Here is a 15,856-nt window from a genome sequence, read left to right on the forward strand (position 1 = left end):
TGGGTGATGCTCCATGGTCGGGTAGACCAGTTGGAAGTTGATAGCGATCAAATCGAGATATTAATTGAGGACAATCAACATTATGGCATGCAGGAGATAGCCGACATACTGCAAATATCCAAATCAATAAAACAATTGGTGAAAATGAAAAGTGTGTCTTTTATTTTACTTTAAGAAAAAAAGTATGGACTTTTTGGCTAACCCAATACATATAAAGCTTCCAGCTATAGACAGATCTATTTTGTTTATTTTAAATAGATGAGTTAAAATTTTTAAACTAATTTCATTGTGAAAAGTTTAGTAATTTTAAAAAATTAGCAATACAGGAAGTGAAGCAAGTTTCGCTGTGATTAAACCATTAAAAAAAAAACAACCTAGACCATAAGGAACCTATAAAAACATCTTAAGACGAAGTGCTTTTCAGCTTTGCAGTTTTTCTTCAAATTTATTTTTATCTGTAGGGTTTTAAGTTAATCCCCATTGAACTGGAAATATGTGCTTTTAAAAATTGGAAGAGCTGTTTGTTGACTTGGTTGGCAATTATAGAAAAAGAATATAAATGATACATCACACCTGTGGCTGTTCAGTCTTTTTTAGTACATTTTGTGTGTGGGAAATTCAACCCCTAAAGGCAACTCTAACCTGGGGCTGCGTTTTTGTCTACGCCGGAGGGAAGATGGTAGTTGAGCCAGTCCTCTAAGCTTTAATTACAAAGGGATTGCGGTGCAAACGGGAAACCCTTTCAGTGCTCCAGGCACCAAGTGCAGCCCTGGAGGAAAGGATCCTCTTATCAGCTCCTTCAGAGAACTGGACAGGCACTATTCTCAAGCAGCTCATTTGTGTGGCAGTGAGATCTTTTAAGAACATTCTTTGTAGTCTTCATCCATTACTGGTAGCCAGATGAAAGCTGATGCATTACAGTTAAAACAGAATAATTACTTGACCTCGGATGTGTATTGAAGGATGAAAAAATTCAACAGCCTGTAAAGTATAAAAGGATCCAGGATGCCAGAGGAGCTCCCATTTCTCTCTCTGTAAGAGCTGTGATAAGAGATGTGAACACTTAGTAATTAATTGTGGGGTGGCAAAGATTCCATTCTCTGGAATTGAGAGAAATCAAAATCTATTATTTTGGCTTTGGAATACAGAAATATCCTAGAAGACAACAGGATTAAAAAGGGAAACTGATCAAAGTTAGCATATTCTGCATGGGGAAGAGTTGAGAGGTATTAACTGTTGCATATTTTACAAAGCTGCCAGAAGGTTAGAGACCGGACTGAATTGGATCTGATTTCTGAAGACATCATTTGTATGCATGTGACTTAGGGCACATTTATTTTAAATGAGGCTGATATATTCAATTATTCATTGATTTATATGTTTAATCACCCCTAGGCTACCAATAATGGTTACTTGGTATGATTTTTTTTTAAAGAATTAAATGAAAACAATAATTGAATGCCTGGAATTTTCCCATATATTTGATTTCTTTTTCTTAGCAATAGAAGTGCCTTTTTTCATATTTCTTTAGTGATTTGATCCTGCATGATTCCTGCTGTGTGAGTCTTCCAGACTCACCACCTACAACTTTTAGAAGCATGATACAAACACAGGCAGCTTACCTTCCTGGTCCTTGAAAGGTCTTAGTGAGTAGTTGGGATGTCCGCATGAAGCTTGCCATTAGGAGCTAGCCACAGAGAGAAAAACTTGAGATGTGAAAATGGCCAGGTCAGATCTGTGTTCGGCTGATCATCTGAATTTATAGGACTCCTAGATAAACGTGAGACCTGCTGTTCTGTCTTATGTTAAGAGACTCAGAAACACAAACTCTTCCCTCATTTGTTCATCAGTTATTTGTATGCAACATTTTCCTGGATAGGCAGTGAGTTTAGAGCACAGGTATTTGTGTTAGGTCTTTTTTAGACAGCCATTATTGTAATTCTGGCTGACCTCAACCCCGTGGTATTGCCACCTGTAAAGAGAAACCCACAGTGTGGATTCTCGGACAGATATTCCCAGGTGACGGTGTATTGCCCCTCACTAAGGTGCAGAGGTTGAAGTTGTAGCCATAACCTTTCCCTTATTTTTATAACGAATAGTTCTGTGGGAGAGACCCATTTCAGAATGTCAGACAGCAAGTCTTATTCAGTGGTAGATTAGTGTACAGAGTCTTAACTGTTTTAATTTATTCACTCTCTATGGTTCACACCTCACTTCTCACAGATGTAGAGTCAGATGTTGGGTAATAGAAAAATATGCTCCTGCATTAAGGTGCCAAAGAAATCTTATTGCTAATAAGTTCTTCTCAGAGAGAGGATTGGCCAGCAATGCAGAGGAAATAATACTGTATCCCTTTGCTCTCTTTTGATTTTAGCTCTGGAATTCCTGGAACATTTTAAGCAATGGGATTCATCATTTTAATTTGAAACATTTTACTGGCTCTTTTCAATTTGAGGCCTTCCACTAACAATGCCTTCAAAGTTGGAACTAATTAAAATTTAGGCTTGTCCATTTGAGTCTTAAAGCCAGTGAGTGAAAAGTTATAACTTGTTGAGAATCTAGAAGCAGAGTCAGTACCATTCATATTTTCTCTAGAAGCAACAACTATCATTTATTTCTTTTTTTTGTTTTCCAGGAATAAAATGGTAACTTGGGATAGAATCCTGAAGGCTCACACTAGATTAGAAACCTCTTTTTATACAGGAAGAAACTAGCGTTATAATGTTTTATATCTGTATTTTTTAAAGGTAAATAGAAAAAAAACTGTCTTTAAAACAAAATGTAATTTTATAGAACTTTGAATTTATTAAAGTTTGACTTACATTAAGTAGAAGTATAAGGTAGCATGTTAGCAATGTGGACTTATAGATGATCCTATGAAAACATAAAAGTTGTCCAGTTCTGAAGTAGGAATGGGAGGTTCAGAGTAGGTTTTCTGGTGTACCAAAGGGCCGAACTTGCATGGAAGAAAGAGCTTTGTTACTGGAGACAGAAGCTCAGATTTCATTCTTGGCTCTGTGCTTACCTGCTATTTAACCATGGGCAACTGACTTGCTCACCTTCCTGTCCCCGTCTGCCCGGTGGAGGTAACACCCATGTCAGGGTGGCGGGGGCGAGCCTGTGTGAGAGGATGTAGTGGTAGGTCCTAGCGCCACACGTTTGTGTGTTCCCCGCGAATAACTTCCTTTACTTTCACAAGCACCATATTGTTAATTAAAACAATTATTAAAGCTTGAAAGGTTTATGAGAAATTAGCTGTCCAACTCATGAGGATCCATTGCATTTTAGAAATTGAACTTTTCTTTTAGGAAACCATGGGCAGTATTTTATAATATCTGTGGAGAGTTTAGTTAAGAAGCAAATATGCCATGTTTGGAAAATGATCTACACCTTGGGGCTACAACAACAACAGCTTCTTTTTTAGAAAGGGTGATTAATGGTTAACAGAAAATGAAAAAAAATAGTTGCTGTTTTTAGCTTATTTTCTTACTTTCCAGGATACAGTTTGACGTAAGCACGGAACACCCTGCTCTTAGGTGAAATCATTGGCACTCTGAAATTTCCATTTTGAATTTTTTTTTTCCTTAAAATGCCAAGAGAAAACTATGGGAGTGCCTATGTCTCGGGGAAATGAAATCATAGTCGATTCTGAACGCTGTTTGAGTGACAGGGAACACTGATGAACTGCTATGAACAGAGCCATTAGGAAACTGAACAAGTATTCATGTTAACTACTGAAAAAAGAAATATGTATATACACATATGCGTGCACACACACGCACACACCCTTGGCAGTTTCCTCTCCCAGGATCAGTTCTTAAAAGTATTTCTGCTGTATATTGAATCATGCACTAAAGTGCTTGTCAACATGGAAAAAATGCAAATATTATGTGCGGAAACACTGCTTTGTGCTTTGTGAGGTGGATCTTTTTAGTCCACCCTCGGGTAAAAATAGGATTCACATGGGACTGGGTAGATGTATAAATTTAACCCTTTAATAGCACCAGCAGGAGTCTGATCTACTCAAGTTACTGATAATGATGGCATCTCAGTAATAATCATGTTAAAATCTCAGGGAGACTAAAATTCTTTGCCAGATTATGTGGGAAAGGAACATATCGATACAGAGACCGTTAAGCCATTATTTAGATTTTCGGATGAACTCCAGGAACTTACTATATACTAATAGAAGACGAAAACTTTTAGTGTTTATCTGTGGTTTGTGTACATGCGTGTGTGTAAGTCTGGAGCTGTCACTTAAGCCACAAGAATACATTCTTTATCAATAAAGCTTCTGTTCTGAATTGGATGCTTTTAAAAATGATTGCTGATGACATACGGGGTCACTGATAACTTCCTGTGTTCAAAGTGATGGAGCACTACCTAGAAGAATAACTACTGAAACTTGACATTTGTTTGTTGGTGGGCTCCCTGCCTATTGGAGAATGCATTATTGCACAAATCTTCCCACCTCTAGGGACCCCTGTGTTTATGAGACATAAAATTTACAGAAGATTTTCCCCACCAGCTCAGTTCCCTTTCCTTGTCTTCGCCAAGCTCCAGTCAGGGGTTCCAATGCTCTAGTAGGGCATCACTTACTTTCTTTTCTCTTCTACTGCCCTGTTCCAGCGTTTTGCCGTAGCCAGCTGCCTAACTGCCCTCCCTGCGCCCACCCAGCTCCTTTACTCAGAAGTCAGGGCAGTCTTTTAGAACTATCAGCATGACCCTATCATGCCTTACTTTAAATACTTCATTGTGTTTCAGATAAAATCCAGCTTCAGAAACTGGCTTACCAAGGTTGTAAGCCCCCCGCCCCCAGCCTCAGGTCTTTGACTTCATCTTTCCCCTGTTGGATAGCTTGCTCAACCTTCTTTCCGTTCCCTGACCACCATGCCAAGCTCATTTCCTCCTTAGGGCCTGGGCACTTGTCTTTCTGGAGGGCAATATTCTCCCATTGTCATGCCACATATTCCCCTCATATTCAAGTGTCTGCTTAAACATTCCCTCCTTGGAGAAGCCCTCCCTAACCACCCAATGTAAGCAGCCACCCATCTACTTTAGACTGAGTTATCTAACAACATCTATCTGTAGTTGACACATGTTGTTTCCTTTTCTCCTTCAATTAGAAAGGAAGCTTCACTAGAGCAGAGACCCGGTTGTCCTTATCTGATGTATCCCCGGGTTTCAGAACAGCTGTTCAGGAAATGCTTGCTGGAGGAACATATTAATGAATGAAGAGGTGATGTAGCCAGTATTTCTAACCCTAACTGATAAATATCCAACCAAAAGCAAAGAGACTTGGTCAGTATGTGCAGCTGTATCATTGCTAAATGAGCATTCTCCTTTAAAATGTCAAAGTAAACTCACACCCGCGGGCTCCTTCTCTAGCCTCTGGAGTTCAGGAATCTCGGTTTGGGAACTTCTTTATTTTTAACATAATGATGAAAATACAGACACCCAGAAACAGGTCCTGAACTGGTTTTTCTGACACTCTTTCTACAGACTTAATTTGCATGTAGGTTTGTCTCCTCAGGAACCCTGCCTCTCCTGTCATTAGTGCTGTCAGAGAAAGCTCTTACCACCCTTCACTAGCACGAGCCCCTCTTCTCTCAGAGAGGGAGTCAGCTGCTGCTTGGTTTATTGAAATGCATCTTGGGAGCTTGTAGGAACAACCAAATATTCTTGGTATTTCAAAGATATATAGAAATAGGAATACATATCAATACGGTGGATGCCTACATAATCAATCTCCATATCTATCTACAAAACTGCATCTATTAAACACAGATCTAAATGTTTTTCAACTTAAAAAACTAACAATGTACTGAAAATAAACCAGGTTTTTCCAATGTATTGAGTAAACTAAGAGTGTTTCCTTCAGGTTTCTCAGATTATCTGGATAAAAAATACCATTTAAGGGAACGATAAAACCTCAATATAGACTCAATTAAGGAAGCCTTTGCTGCCTGTGCCATGGGAGCTTGTCTTTCTCGCTACAGGGCCGGCGATTACCTGCCCCAGTGTTTATGCCCTTCGAGCTGGTCAGTTAGCATCTGTCTTCACTCAGAGGATGAAATTTCCCTAGATTACATGCTGTCACTACAACAGTGTCTCTGGTTCTCAAGAATCCTAGCATTTTAGAATCTTAGAACAGAAAGGGAAGCTGAATTCCATTGAGGTCACAGAGCATGCGGCAGAGCAGAGGCCAGAACACAATCTCTCCTGGCTGGTTGGTGCCCTCCTGGCCCTGCAGGGCTCTGCCCCATCATGGCACTTCTGAGCTTTTATTCCCTCCCGGTATTCCTTTTATCTTTCTGACATTTGCTTGCAGTTGATGGTTTTTAGTGGACGGATGGATAGGATTCAGTAGTTATAAATATTTAAGTGAGTATGTATCAGTCTACTAGCTCCTTGTTTCCTTTATATTTATATTTGAATTATAAAAAAGAAAAAACTTGTTTTTTAAAAAATTTGTCCATTGTAGATCTACATTCCTGTAGGCAGGTAAATGGTATTCTGTAGGAATCGTGTTGTATACATGATTTATATTAAGCATTTTGATTTATATTAAGCATTTTGACACTGTCTTAGGTTTATGTCTTTTAATAAAATACCACTGAATTTTTAAATCAGCAAGAGAGGTAGGTAAATTTGAATAGAGAAGCTAGTTTAGTTATGAGGTGGGAATTTTAGCTATTTCTGAGTGGAAAAGATAGGACAAACTGACTTTTTTTTTTTTTGCTTTAATGGAACAAAAAATTAAAGCTGAAAAGGAACAAAGCCTGAAATGCATGACAATGACCATTTTTTATAAGTGAAATGAACTGGGAATTGTGAATATGATTTCATTTACACCTACACGATGCTGCCTTTGAAGCTCATTACCATTTGCTTGGGCGATCATTTAATAAATACATCCCTGAGAGAGGCATAATGAAACACAGTTTATGTTTCTTAAAAAGTAAGGGACTACTCTTGCCATTGCCTCAGCATATTTAATGAGTGTCCTCACCCTAACTTTTAAGATTTGGAGTTTCTAGGCATTCTAGACTTTAGATTATGCAAACACAATGAGGTAAATTTAGTATTTTTTAAAAAGGGGCCAGTTCAAGCCAAAGCTAAATATTCTTAAGTATTTTGTGTCACTTTCTATTTGGGATTGCAAATGATGGTGTTTACTTGCAGTAATTGAAATAATAAACAGCTACGTTTAATGCAAAGTGATACTATCAGGAGAAGAAAAGGGAACATTGGAAAATAGTAATCTTTAATGAGTTGGAAAGGGAAATATGTGACTTTAGGATCAAGGATCATCCAAGAAAGCAAGGAATGAATATCAGAAAAAGAAAAACCAAGACAATGTAAATATCACGAAAATCTAATTTTAAAAAATGTTCTGGCATTTGGGGACAAGATTGGAGGTACACACTAAAATGATTAAAATAATGATTAAAATTAGAAGTAGTATATTTAGATGCTTATGATTTTGTTTGGCATTTAAAAATCAGTTTATTGCTGTCTTATATTGTCATGTGGTTACGGAGGAAGACTATTAAAAAAAGTTTTGAAATTGAATTTACTGATGAAGGTCGTCAATACCATTTATTCACAGGTACAATATGAACTGATTCCCTTTCAGATATGTGGAATTAAATATTGATTCCAGTGAGATTCCACAATTTAAAAGCCTTACATTTTTAAGGTGTATTACTTTACTTTCTCTCAACAACAATGGAAGTTTTATTATATTAAAATTAGTCAAAAAGCAGCAATGATTTTTTCATTCGTTATATTATGTATATAGCTTGAACAAATAGTATACCTAGGAAAGATTGACAAGTCAATAGGAGTTTATTTAAGGTTTGAGGTTCTGTGATTTATGTGATATATAACAGGTAAAGGTATTATACAGCGTATTCATAGGTAGAAAACAATGATACGCTATTTTATTTAAATAGTTGATAGGTGCTTGCAGAGCTCTATCCATTTTGCATTTTTATTCAGCTTTTGTAGAGCTGGCTCTTTGCCTTCAGGAGTCATGGAATTAGAGACAAAAGAAGGTGCAAAATGGTTTCATGACTAGAATAACAACACTGAAACTCAAATTGGGGTATTTCTTTATTAAACTTGCCTTTTTAATTCATGTATAGAGAGTCCAGGGCCTAATGTCGTAAGTTTAGAAAGATTTCTATTTTAACACATATATGACAACATTTTAAAATTTACAATGCATCATCATGATGTGTATATACTATAACTACATTTGTGTATAAACTCTGTAGATTTAGAAAGTAGTAAGGAATTGGAAGATGATGAAAGAGGTGACAGACTGGTTGGCTTGAACGGAAAGGTGACCTGGAAATTTGTTGCCTTTCACTACCCCTTCCACCACCTCCTGTCCCCCACACCTACCTCACCTACATCACTAATTTCAGGTCTGAACCTCTTGATTTATGGAAGTAGGAGGTTAAAAAATGAAGTTAGTCACCCAGGACCCACATGGCAACATAGTTGCTGCTGATTATTTTCATGTACTATAAATACTGTAAAGATTATACATAGATTTTAAAGTGAAATGAACTGAAATATTTATATTTTGATACATGATTCTAGTTTTCTGCATCTGTAACAGTTTTGACCTCTAATTACTGTTATAGCTGTTATTTGATGAAATACACATAATAAAGAATCCTACTGAAGGCATCCAAATTTTTAAAAATAATATGATTTATGTGCAAGAACTGTCCTAAGAAAAATTAAGTATTTTTTAAAATACACTTTTTCTAGTAGTCATTTATGTTTTTAAATTCATGATCTGGTGACTTTTTGGTTACTCTTTTATAGATATCCTCTAAACTACCTAGAGATTTTCTTTTTCTGTTTTTGGAAAGCTCTTCAGTCTATTGATCAAAGTATTAGACTGTGAATAGACCAATAGTGTCTATTCCTTTGTACGGAGATTTTGGTTCAGAAAGTTGAACTGAGGTCTACTTTCCATAAAACATAAAAAGACCTACTCTGTACCCTCTTAAGAGAGATATTACAATGGTTAAAGACTCTAAGGAAGAGTTACTGCACTTTAAAATGCAGAGACATAATAGTGGGGTTGATTTTATTATTTAGTCACCCATGATAGTTACTGAAATACCACTGTGTTGTAGGTACTGTCTTGATAATAGGAGTCCCCCCTTATGTGCAGTTTCACTTTCTGTGATTTCAGTTACCTACAGTCAACTGTGATCTGAAAATATCAAATGGAAAATTCCAGAAGTGAACAATTCATAAGTTTTAAATTGTCTGCTCTTCTGAGTGTTGTGAGGACAGCTCGCTCCATCCTGCTTGTGACGTGAATCGTTGCTTTGCCCGTGCCATCATTGCACCACGTGCACCCCTGCCCTAGTAGCTGTCTCGGGGATCAGGCATTTTGAGAGAGCAAAAGAGAGACAGAGACAGAGCCACATTCACGTAACTTTTATTACAGTATATGCTTATAATTGTTTTATTTTATTCATATTGTTGTTACTCTCTGATGGTGCCTAATTTACAGATTCAACTTTATCATATGTGTGTATTTAAAAAACAGTATATATGGGTTTCGGTGTTACCCATGGTTTCAGGCATCCTCTGGGTATACACTGCAGGTCGGGGGGGCTGTTGTACTGGTTTTATTGGGGAATAAACACATAGGATTCCCACCCTTGAGTGTAAGGGAAGGTCATTTAGGGAAGGTTGGGTAATTATAAAATTTGATACAACTGGGCACAAACAGAATGACCATGTAAAAAGGGAAGACACGTCTCTCAGTCTCTTGGCCAGCACTTGAGCAACAGGGAATTGGCCACGTGAAGAGCAGAGGAAAAATCGTTCTCAGCACGGAGAGCAGCATGTCTAAAAAATCTTAAGGCAGAAAATCTTCCTGTGCTTTATAAACTGAAAGGAGACCATGTGGCTGGATCACTGCAGGAGAGCGGGGTAGGCGCTGCTGCTGGGGATGGAAAGGGAGTGGAGGCCTTGGCTTGCCCTGAAGGCCATGGTACTTAAAGCGTTCAGGTTTAATTTCAAGCACATTGGGAAGCTGTTAAAGGGTTTATGTTTTATGAAGATCATACAGAAGTGAGGTGGGCAGGAATAGAGGCAGTGAAAAGAAGGCTGTTGAAAGAATTCAGGAGAGAATTGATGACTTCCTCAGTGGCAGGAACTCAAGTCAAGATATACAGTTACCCTTGAACAACACAGATTTGAAAAGTATGAGTCCACTTATGTGTGGATTATTTTCAATAAAGATATGGGAGAATTTTTTTTTTTGGAGATTTTGTATCGAGTACACTAAGCTGCCATAAAGCAGTCATATTGTTGCTTCTTCATTATCAATTCATGAATTGTTATATCTATAAATAAGTGTGAACTTCTTTTCCACAATACCTTTTTTTGGTCTTTAAGTGCTGGTAATAAGTATAATGTCTACAGTGTTTTATATCCTATAAGACAATATTTATATAGGTACTGAGGCAATTCATCTTATAAATAGATGATGAAAACTTACAGTATTGGTAAATACAGTAAAGCACTGTAAATGCACTTTCTCAGCATTCTCTTTTCTCTCACTTTACTGTAGGAATACAGTCTATAATACATATAAATACAAAATATATGTTAATCAGTTGTGTTATCGGTAACACTGCTGATCAGTGGTAGACAATTACAAAAGTTTTCTGGGAAGTGAACAGTTATATGCAGATTTTTGACCACGGCAGGGGGTCAGTACCCCGAAATTATTCAAGAGTTAGTTGTATTTTGGAAGATCATATTTTTAATATATTTACAAAGTCATGTATTTTGCAAACCTTTCCTGTATTAGATAAGGAAGATAAGGGAAAGGAAAATGCCAGGGTGACATACGAAACTCTGGCTTGAAGGAATGGCATTGCTGTTTGTTGAGGTGAGATGCGGGAAGGAACAGATTTGGGAGAGAAAAGTCAACAGATACCTGTGAGGAAGGTCAAGTGAAAGTTGCATACTTGTTTTAAAAGCTTAGGAAAGAGGGTTGGACTAGAGATATGGATCTGAAAGTCAATGGCTTATAGAAAGTATTGTAAGCACTGAGAAAGGGTATCATAAGCTGGGGAGGGAATGTAGAGAGAGAAGAAAAGAGGTCTTAGAATGGAGTTTTCTGGGACATTCCCATACTTAGAGGTTGGATAAGGAATAAACTTGTCAAAGAGCATGAAAAGGAGTATCCATAAAGATGGGAGAAAAGGAGGAGACTGTGGTGAGTTCTGAATCCCAACAGATAAAAACGTATTGACAAGGAAAGTCTCATCACAAGGCAGGGACTACTAAAGGTCAGATGAATCGAGAACAGACAAGAGTATGTGGTCCATTGCATTGACCACAAGAGCCCCCACCGAATGGAGTAAGGCAGGAGTGGTGGCAAAGGGGAAGTGAGGAAGTATAAGACAGTAAGGGTCAACAGGAAATTTTTTGAGAAGTTATGAGCAGAGAAATATGAAGTAGCTGAGGGAGGACATGAGGTCAAGGGAAGGCTACTTTGTTTTCGTAAGATGGGAAGCACTGCAGTCTGACTAGTAGAATTTTAGTCTGTGGAATGTATATTAGATTGGGTGTGAGCTAGTGTACTGAGGCTCAAACAAGATGGAAGTTGATTTCTGCCTCATGTAACAATCCAGAGCAGGTGTGTTGTGCTCCAGGGGGTCATCCAGGGACCCAGGCTGAAAGGGGCAACTCTTGCATCCTCCTGAACTTGGGGCCTCCATGACTGGGTCTGTGGGGACCATGTCAGTCATTAATTTCCAGCCAATGGGAAAGGGGAATCTAAGGCCAGTGGCTTTGTCTTTATGACAATGACCTAAATATTGAATACATTTTCTCTGTTGTCTCATTGGTCAGGTTTGGTTGCATGGACACAACTCATTGTGGTCTCGAGCTGGGTGGAAGAGTACCAGCAAAAACTGAAAGTTTAGTTAGTAAAAGGGGAATGGAGAAAATGGGTTCTGGGGAGTGTCTGTTTTATACTATTTACTTTCAAGATTTGCTTAAAGACCTGAAATGTGATGTAAGAGGAAAAAAGACAGTGCGTTAGTTTTATTTGGATTGTTATCTTGCTCTGAATTTGGATCTGATATTTACATACATTTTGAGCAACTGAGCACATGTCAAGTTGGTATATCTATTATTCAACAGAAAGAATAACTGGTGATTGTAAAAAGTAATCCTGAATAGAAGCACTGATACAGTATTTAGTCTATAACGTAGATCAGTATTTATTTGTGATGTTTCTCCTCTTCTTCAAATTATTAAACATATTCCAATGTGTATTGTGAAGATGGGAACTAAATAGTTTTAGCATGGAGTTTTATTTTGCATAATTTTACTTTCCACTAATGTATATATCATTTGCTTAAGACATTATACTAGCCCTTTGCTCATGAGATTTTTACTGTAAAATTGTAATTAGGAAGGGAAAATATATGACATTCCTCTGAGGTATTTGTTTTGGGGGTAATTCTTATATACCGAAGATAAGGAATTATTTAGAATGACATGGTAACCATAGGCAGAACAGCTCTGTTGCCACTTAGAGTGAAAAACAGCTCTAAAAAATGGCATGTCTAATAGTAGAGGAAAAAGTAACAACAGAAAATAACTTCTTTAGTTATGATCATGTTCAGTTCCCTCATTTAGCAGAAGCAGAAACTGAGGCAGAACATACTGCTTAGAAGATAGTGGTTATATTTTATAAAGTCTTTTCAGGATGTAAGAGCAGATTATTATGAATTAAGATCTGCTGTTTGAGTTTCTTATGCGATAGTTCCCTTTCAAAATTCAAGGGAAATAGAAGGAAGCCAGGAAGAAGCCTATGAGAATTGACTTGTCAGGGAGGGAGAGGTGATGCTGCCCAGCTTCCCTCCAGCCATGGCCAGTGCTTGTCCAGTATGTGACACATTCCATGTCACTGGACCAGCCTCTGTTGCAGTAGTTGTTCAAATGAGAAATCAAAGAGAAAGGCATATGATCATGCAAGAAAGAGAGATTCAGGAGCTGGGAGAGGCAGAGCAGGGTTTTTAGAGATAGGAAAGGAGAAAGGGAATTGAGAAGGAATAGGCAGTTCATTATTAGGTCATCCTTCCCAGAGATTAAAATATATATTAGGCTGATACAGCAAATTCATTTTTCTGAAATTAAATATATCTGTTATGTCATTATTATGGCATTAGTGGAGTGTCATTTTAGAGTCATTGGTGTCAAAACTCTAATAGAACTAAAACCTGTGATCATTACAAATCAACTTTTACTTCTAGTGAAATGTTAATTTGGGATTATTCACAGGCACCCGTCTTCATGGTAAATTTGACAAGTCGTCTGTTAGTTGTGTGTAGTAGTATCATGGTTTGATTGTTAGCATTTCTCTGCATCCTGGTGTTCTTGCCTAGGAAAGGTAATTGCACCCAGTGATGGGACGTTTCCTTTTTCTGCTTGCAGAACAATCAACCATGACAACTGAATCTGGCTCAGACTCAGAATCCAAGCCTGAGCAGGAGGCCGAGGCCCAGGAGGCGGCAGGTCCGCAAGGGCCCTCAGGGGCACAGCCGGGGCCCGAAGAGCAGCGCCAGGCCTTGGAGCAGTTCGCAGCTGCTGCGGCACACAGCACCCCCGTGAAAAAGGAGGTGAGCCCCGGGACCGTTCTGCCCTGCTCCCCTGCGGTGGCTGGCATCACCCAGAAAACCAATTGAAGAATGTTTACTGAGCTTTTTCAGAGTTTGGCCTGACCTTGGTCTCTTAGCACTAGAGGGAACTATGAGGGGTCATCTGCTTTGCCCCTTCTTGTCCCAGGCAGATGAAAATTGGTGCTCTTTTAAGGCTTTCAATGAATAACATTCCACAGCCATGCCTGGTAACTCCTTCATTTGATTAAAGCTCTTAAACTCACACTGAAATCTGGATACCAGGTTATTGGTTTTATCTGGGTTTACAGGAAGGCTAGACACCACACTGATGGCTTTAATTATGCTCTTGATTTTTATTCAAGCTGGGGGTTAAAGCTATTTTGGTTTTTCAAAATGTTGCCAGCTACTCTTCATGGATGTTCAGGTCAGTCTCTTTCCCTTCCCTTTGTACATGTATATTTTCAACTCTGTTACATACGAGGCATATATCAGTTGTCACATGTAATGTGGATACTTCTTTTAAAAGTTTCCATGTTAAATATAAAGCATGGTCTAAACCCGGGCCTTGAATGAATCCATGTTTAAATGTCTTTGGCTTAAAACATTAGGCCTGGAATCCACATGTTTAAGAGTGCTGGCTCACATGTGGTAAGGAAGTCAAGAGTCCCCTGTAAATGATTTCCTTCTCATAGGTCAGATGTGTATGTGTCAAGCTAGAAATTTTAGACCCTGTGAGAGGAGACCTGAAATCAGCATGTTAGTAAAATTCTTTGAAAGGCAGAACACATTATTGTAACATGAAGCTACAATACGTGTTCACAACCTGATTATTTCTTTTCCCATAGTATTTAAGTTTTGCTTTATAATAGTATTGAGAATAACATTTATTTTCATGTTTTATAAATAGATTCTCTGTCTGTTCCAGGCTGTTTAGTGCTGGGGAGTAGAGGCTTAGTCTTTACCCTTGTGAAGCAAAATCTATGGAGCTATTGTTTTCGTGATGTCCCTTTACCTTCCCTTTTGTTTTTGTGGAGGACTGATGGTGGTAGTGTTTGCTTGTTTTTAAATCTTCGGAAATTTAAAATAACTAGGCTGGCTTTTCTTCATTCTTTCTTCTTAACTCTGAATGGAAATAAAAATGAAAGTGGGGGGTAATCATAGAGATGGAAGAGTTTCTATACCCAGGTATGATTAAATATTCTGTATTTTCTATAGTCAGATATTTGAAACAAAATGAGAGAAATAATGTTAAACCCTTAGTGGGAAAGGTGACTGGTTGCAAAGTCAAGAGACCTAAATTAGTCCTGTGTCTTCCCCTAGTATTGTAGTAGCCTGGAAACATTCAAGTCCTCGGGGCGTCAATTCCTTACTTACAAATGAAGAGATCAGAAAAGATAATTCCCTAAGACTCTTCCACTCTAAAATTCTTTGAATCACACTAGGGACCCAGTTCTGTTGAGATACATCACAAAGTACATTTGGATAGTTAGCAGTGATTAAAACCTGAATTCTAGTTTACTAGTCTTGTTACCCTGAGAAAGGTTGTTGACATTGTGCTTTGTTCCTTTCTCCTCATGTGCAACTGAGAGTAATAATACCCACATTCCAGAGCTGTTAGGAGGATTAAATGAATAGAGATTTGCTAAAACAGTTGATATTGACATTTTTTATTTATCTTTCTTTTAGTTTTAAAGATCATTTAGTAATCTTAAATATATACAAACTCATGGGTTAAGATATTTATCAATTTATTACCAATAGGTTATTTGTTGGGATATTGTTCGAAAGGGACTTCACCTGTTATCTTTACCATTTTTTCCCTCATGAAAGAGGATCCCTGGTTATCTTTCTTTTTACATTCTTTCTAGATCCTTTGAAGTAGTCCCCTGGCCATCTTAGGAAATTCAGTGATACTGATATTTTTAAATTGTAGTGCACTGTATGACTGTGATTGACATTTCATTCTGAAGTACTTGGTCTGCCCTTCTATGTGCTTCAGAGCCGCAGTGATGGGTGGGTGTGTCATGTGTATGGAAAGGTGTCGTCCCGCTGACCATTGGTGGTTTATGACGATTCTGGTATTGATATAGAACTCACCTAGAAGGTGTATTCTGTTACAGAGGTACTTTTATCTTAGTAGAGGGAAAGTGAAATTTCATCTTCCTACTACA

At 38.0% G+C, this 15,856-nt stretch overlaps 1 protein-coding gene across 14 annotated transcripts in view; it reads left to right on the forward strand.

Annotated features, from left to right (window-relative positions):
* The window catches only part of EPB41L3 (erythrocyte membrane protein band 4.1 like 3), a 136,735-nt gene that overhangs the window by 36,899 nt on the left and 83,980 nt on the right, over positions 1 to 15,856 (forward strand). For all 14 annotated transcript variants that reach the window (XM_054587392.1, XM_054587394.1, XM_054587397.1 and 11 more), the window contains exon 2: positions 13,501 to 13,685. In XM_054587392.1, the coding sequence (XP_054443367.1) occupies positions 13,512 to 13,685 (174 nt within the window). In that variant the 5' untranslated portion in view covers positions 13,501 to 13,511. The remainder of the gene's footprint in view (positions 1 to 13,500; positions 13,686 to 15,856) is intronic.

The sequence above is a fragment of the Pteronotus mesoamericanus genome, unplaced genomic scaffold, assembly GCF_021234165.1.
Source record: "Pteronotus mesoamericanus isolate MK-2021 breed Mesoamerican mustached bat unplaced genomic scaffold, CSHL_Meso_final scaffold_118, whole genome shotgun sequence".
Taxonomy (NCBI): domain Eukaryota; kingdom Metazoa; phylum Chordata; class Mammalia; order Chiroptera; family Mormoopidae; genus Pteronotus; species Pteronotus mesoamericanus.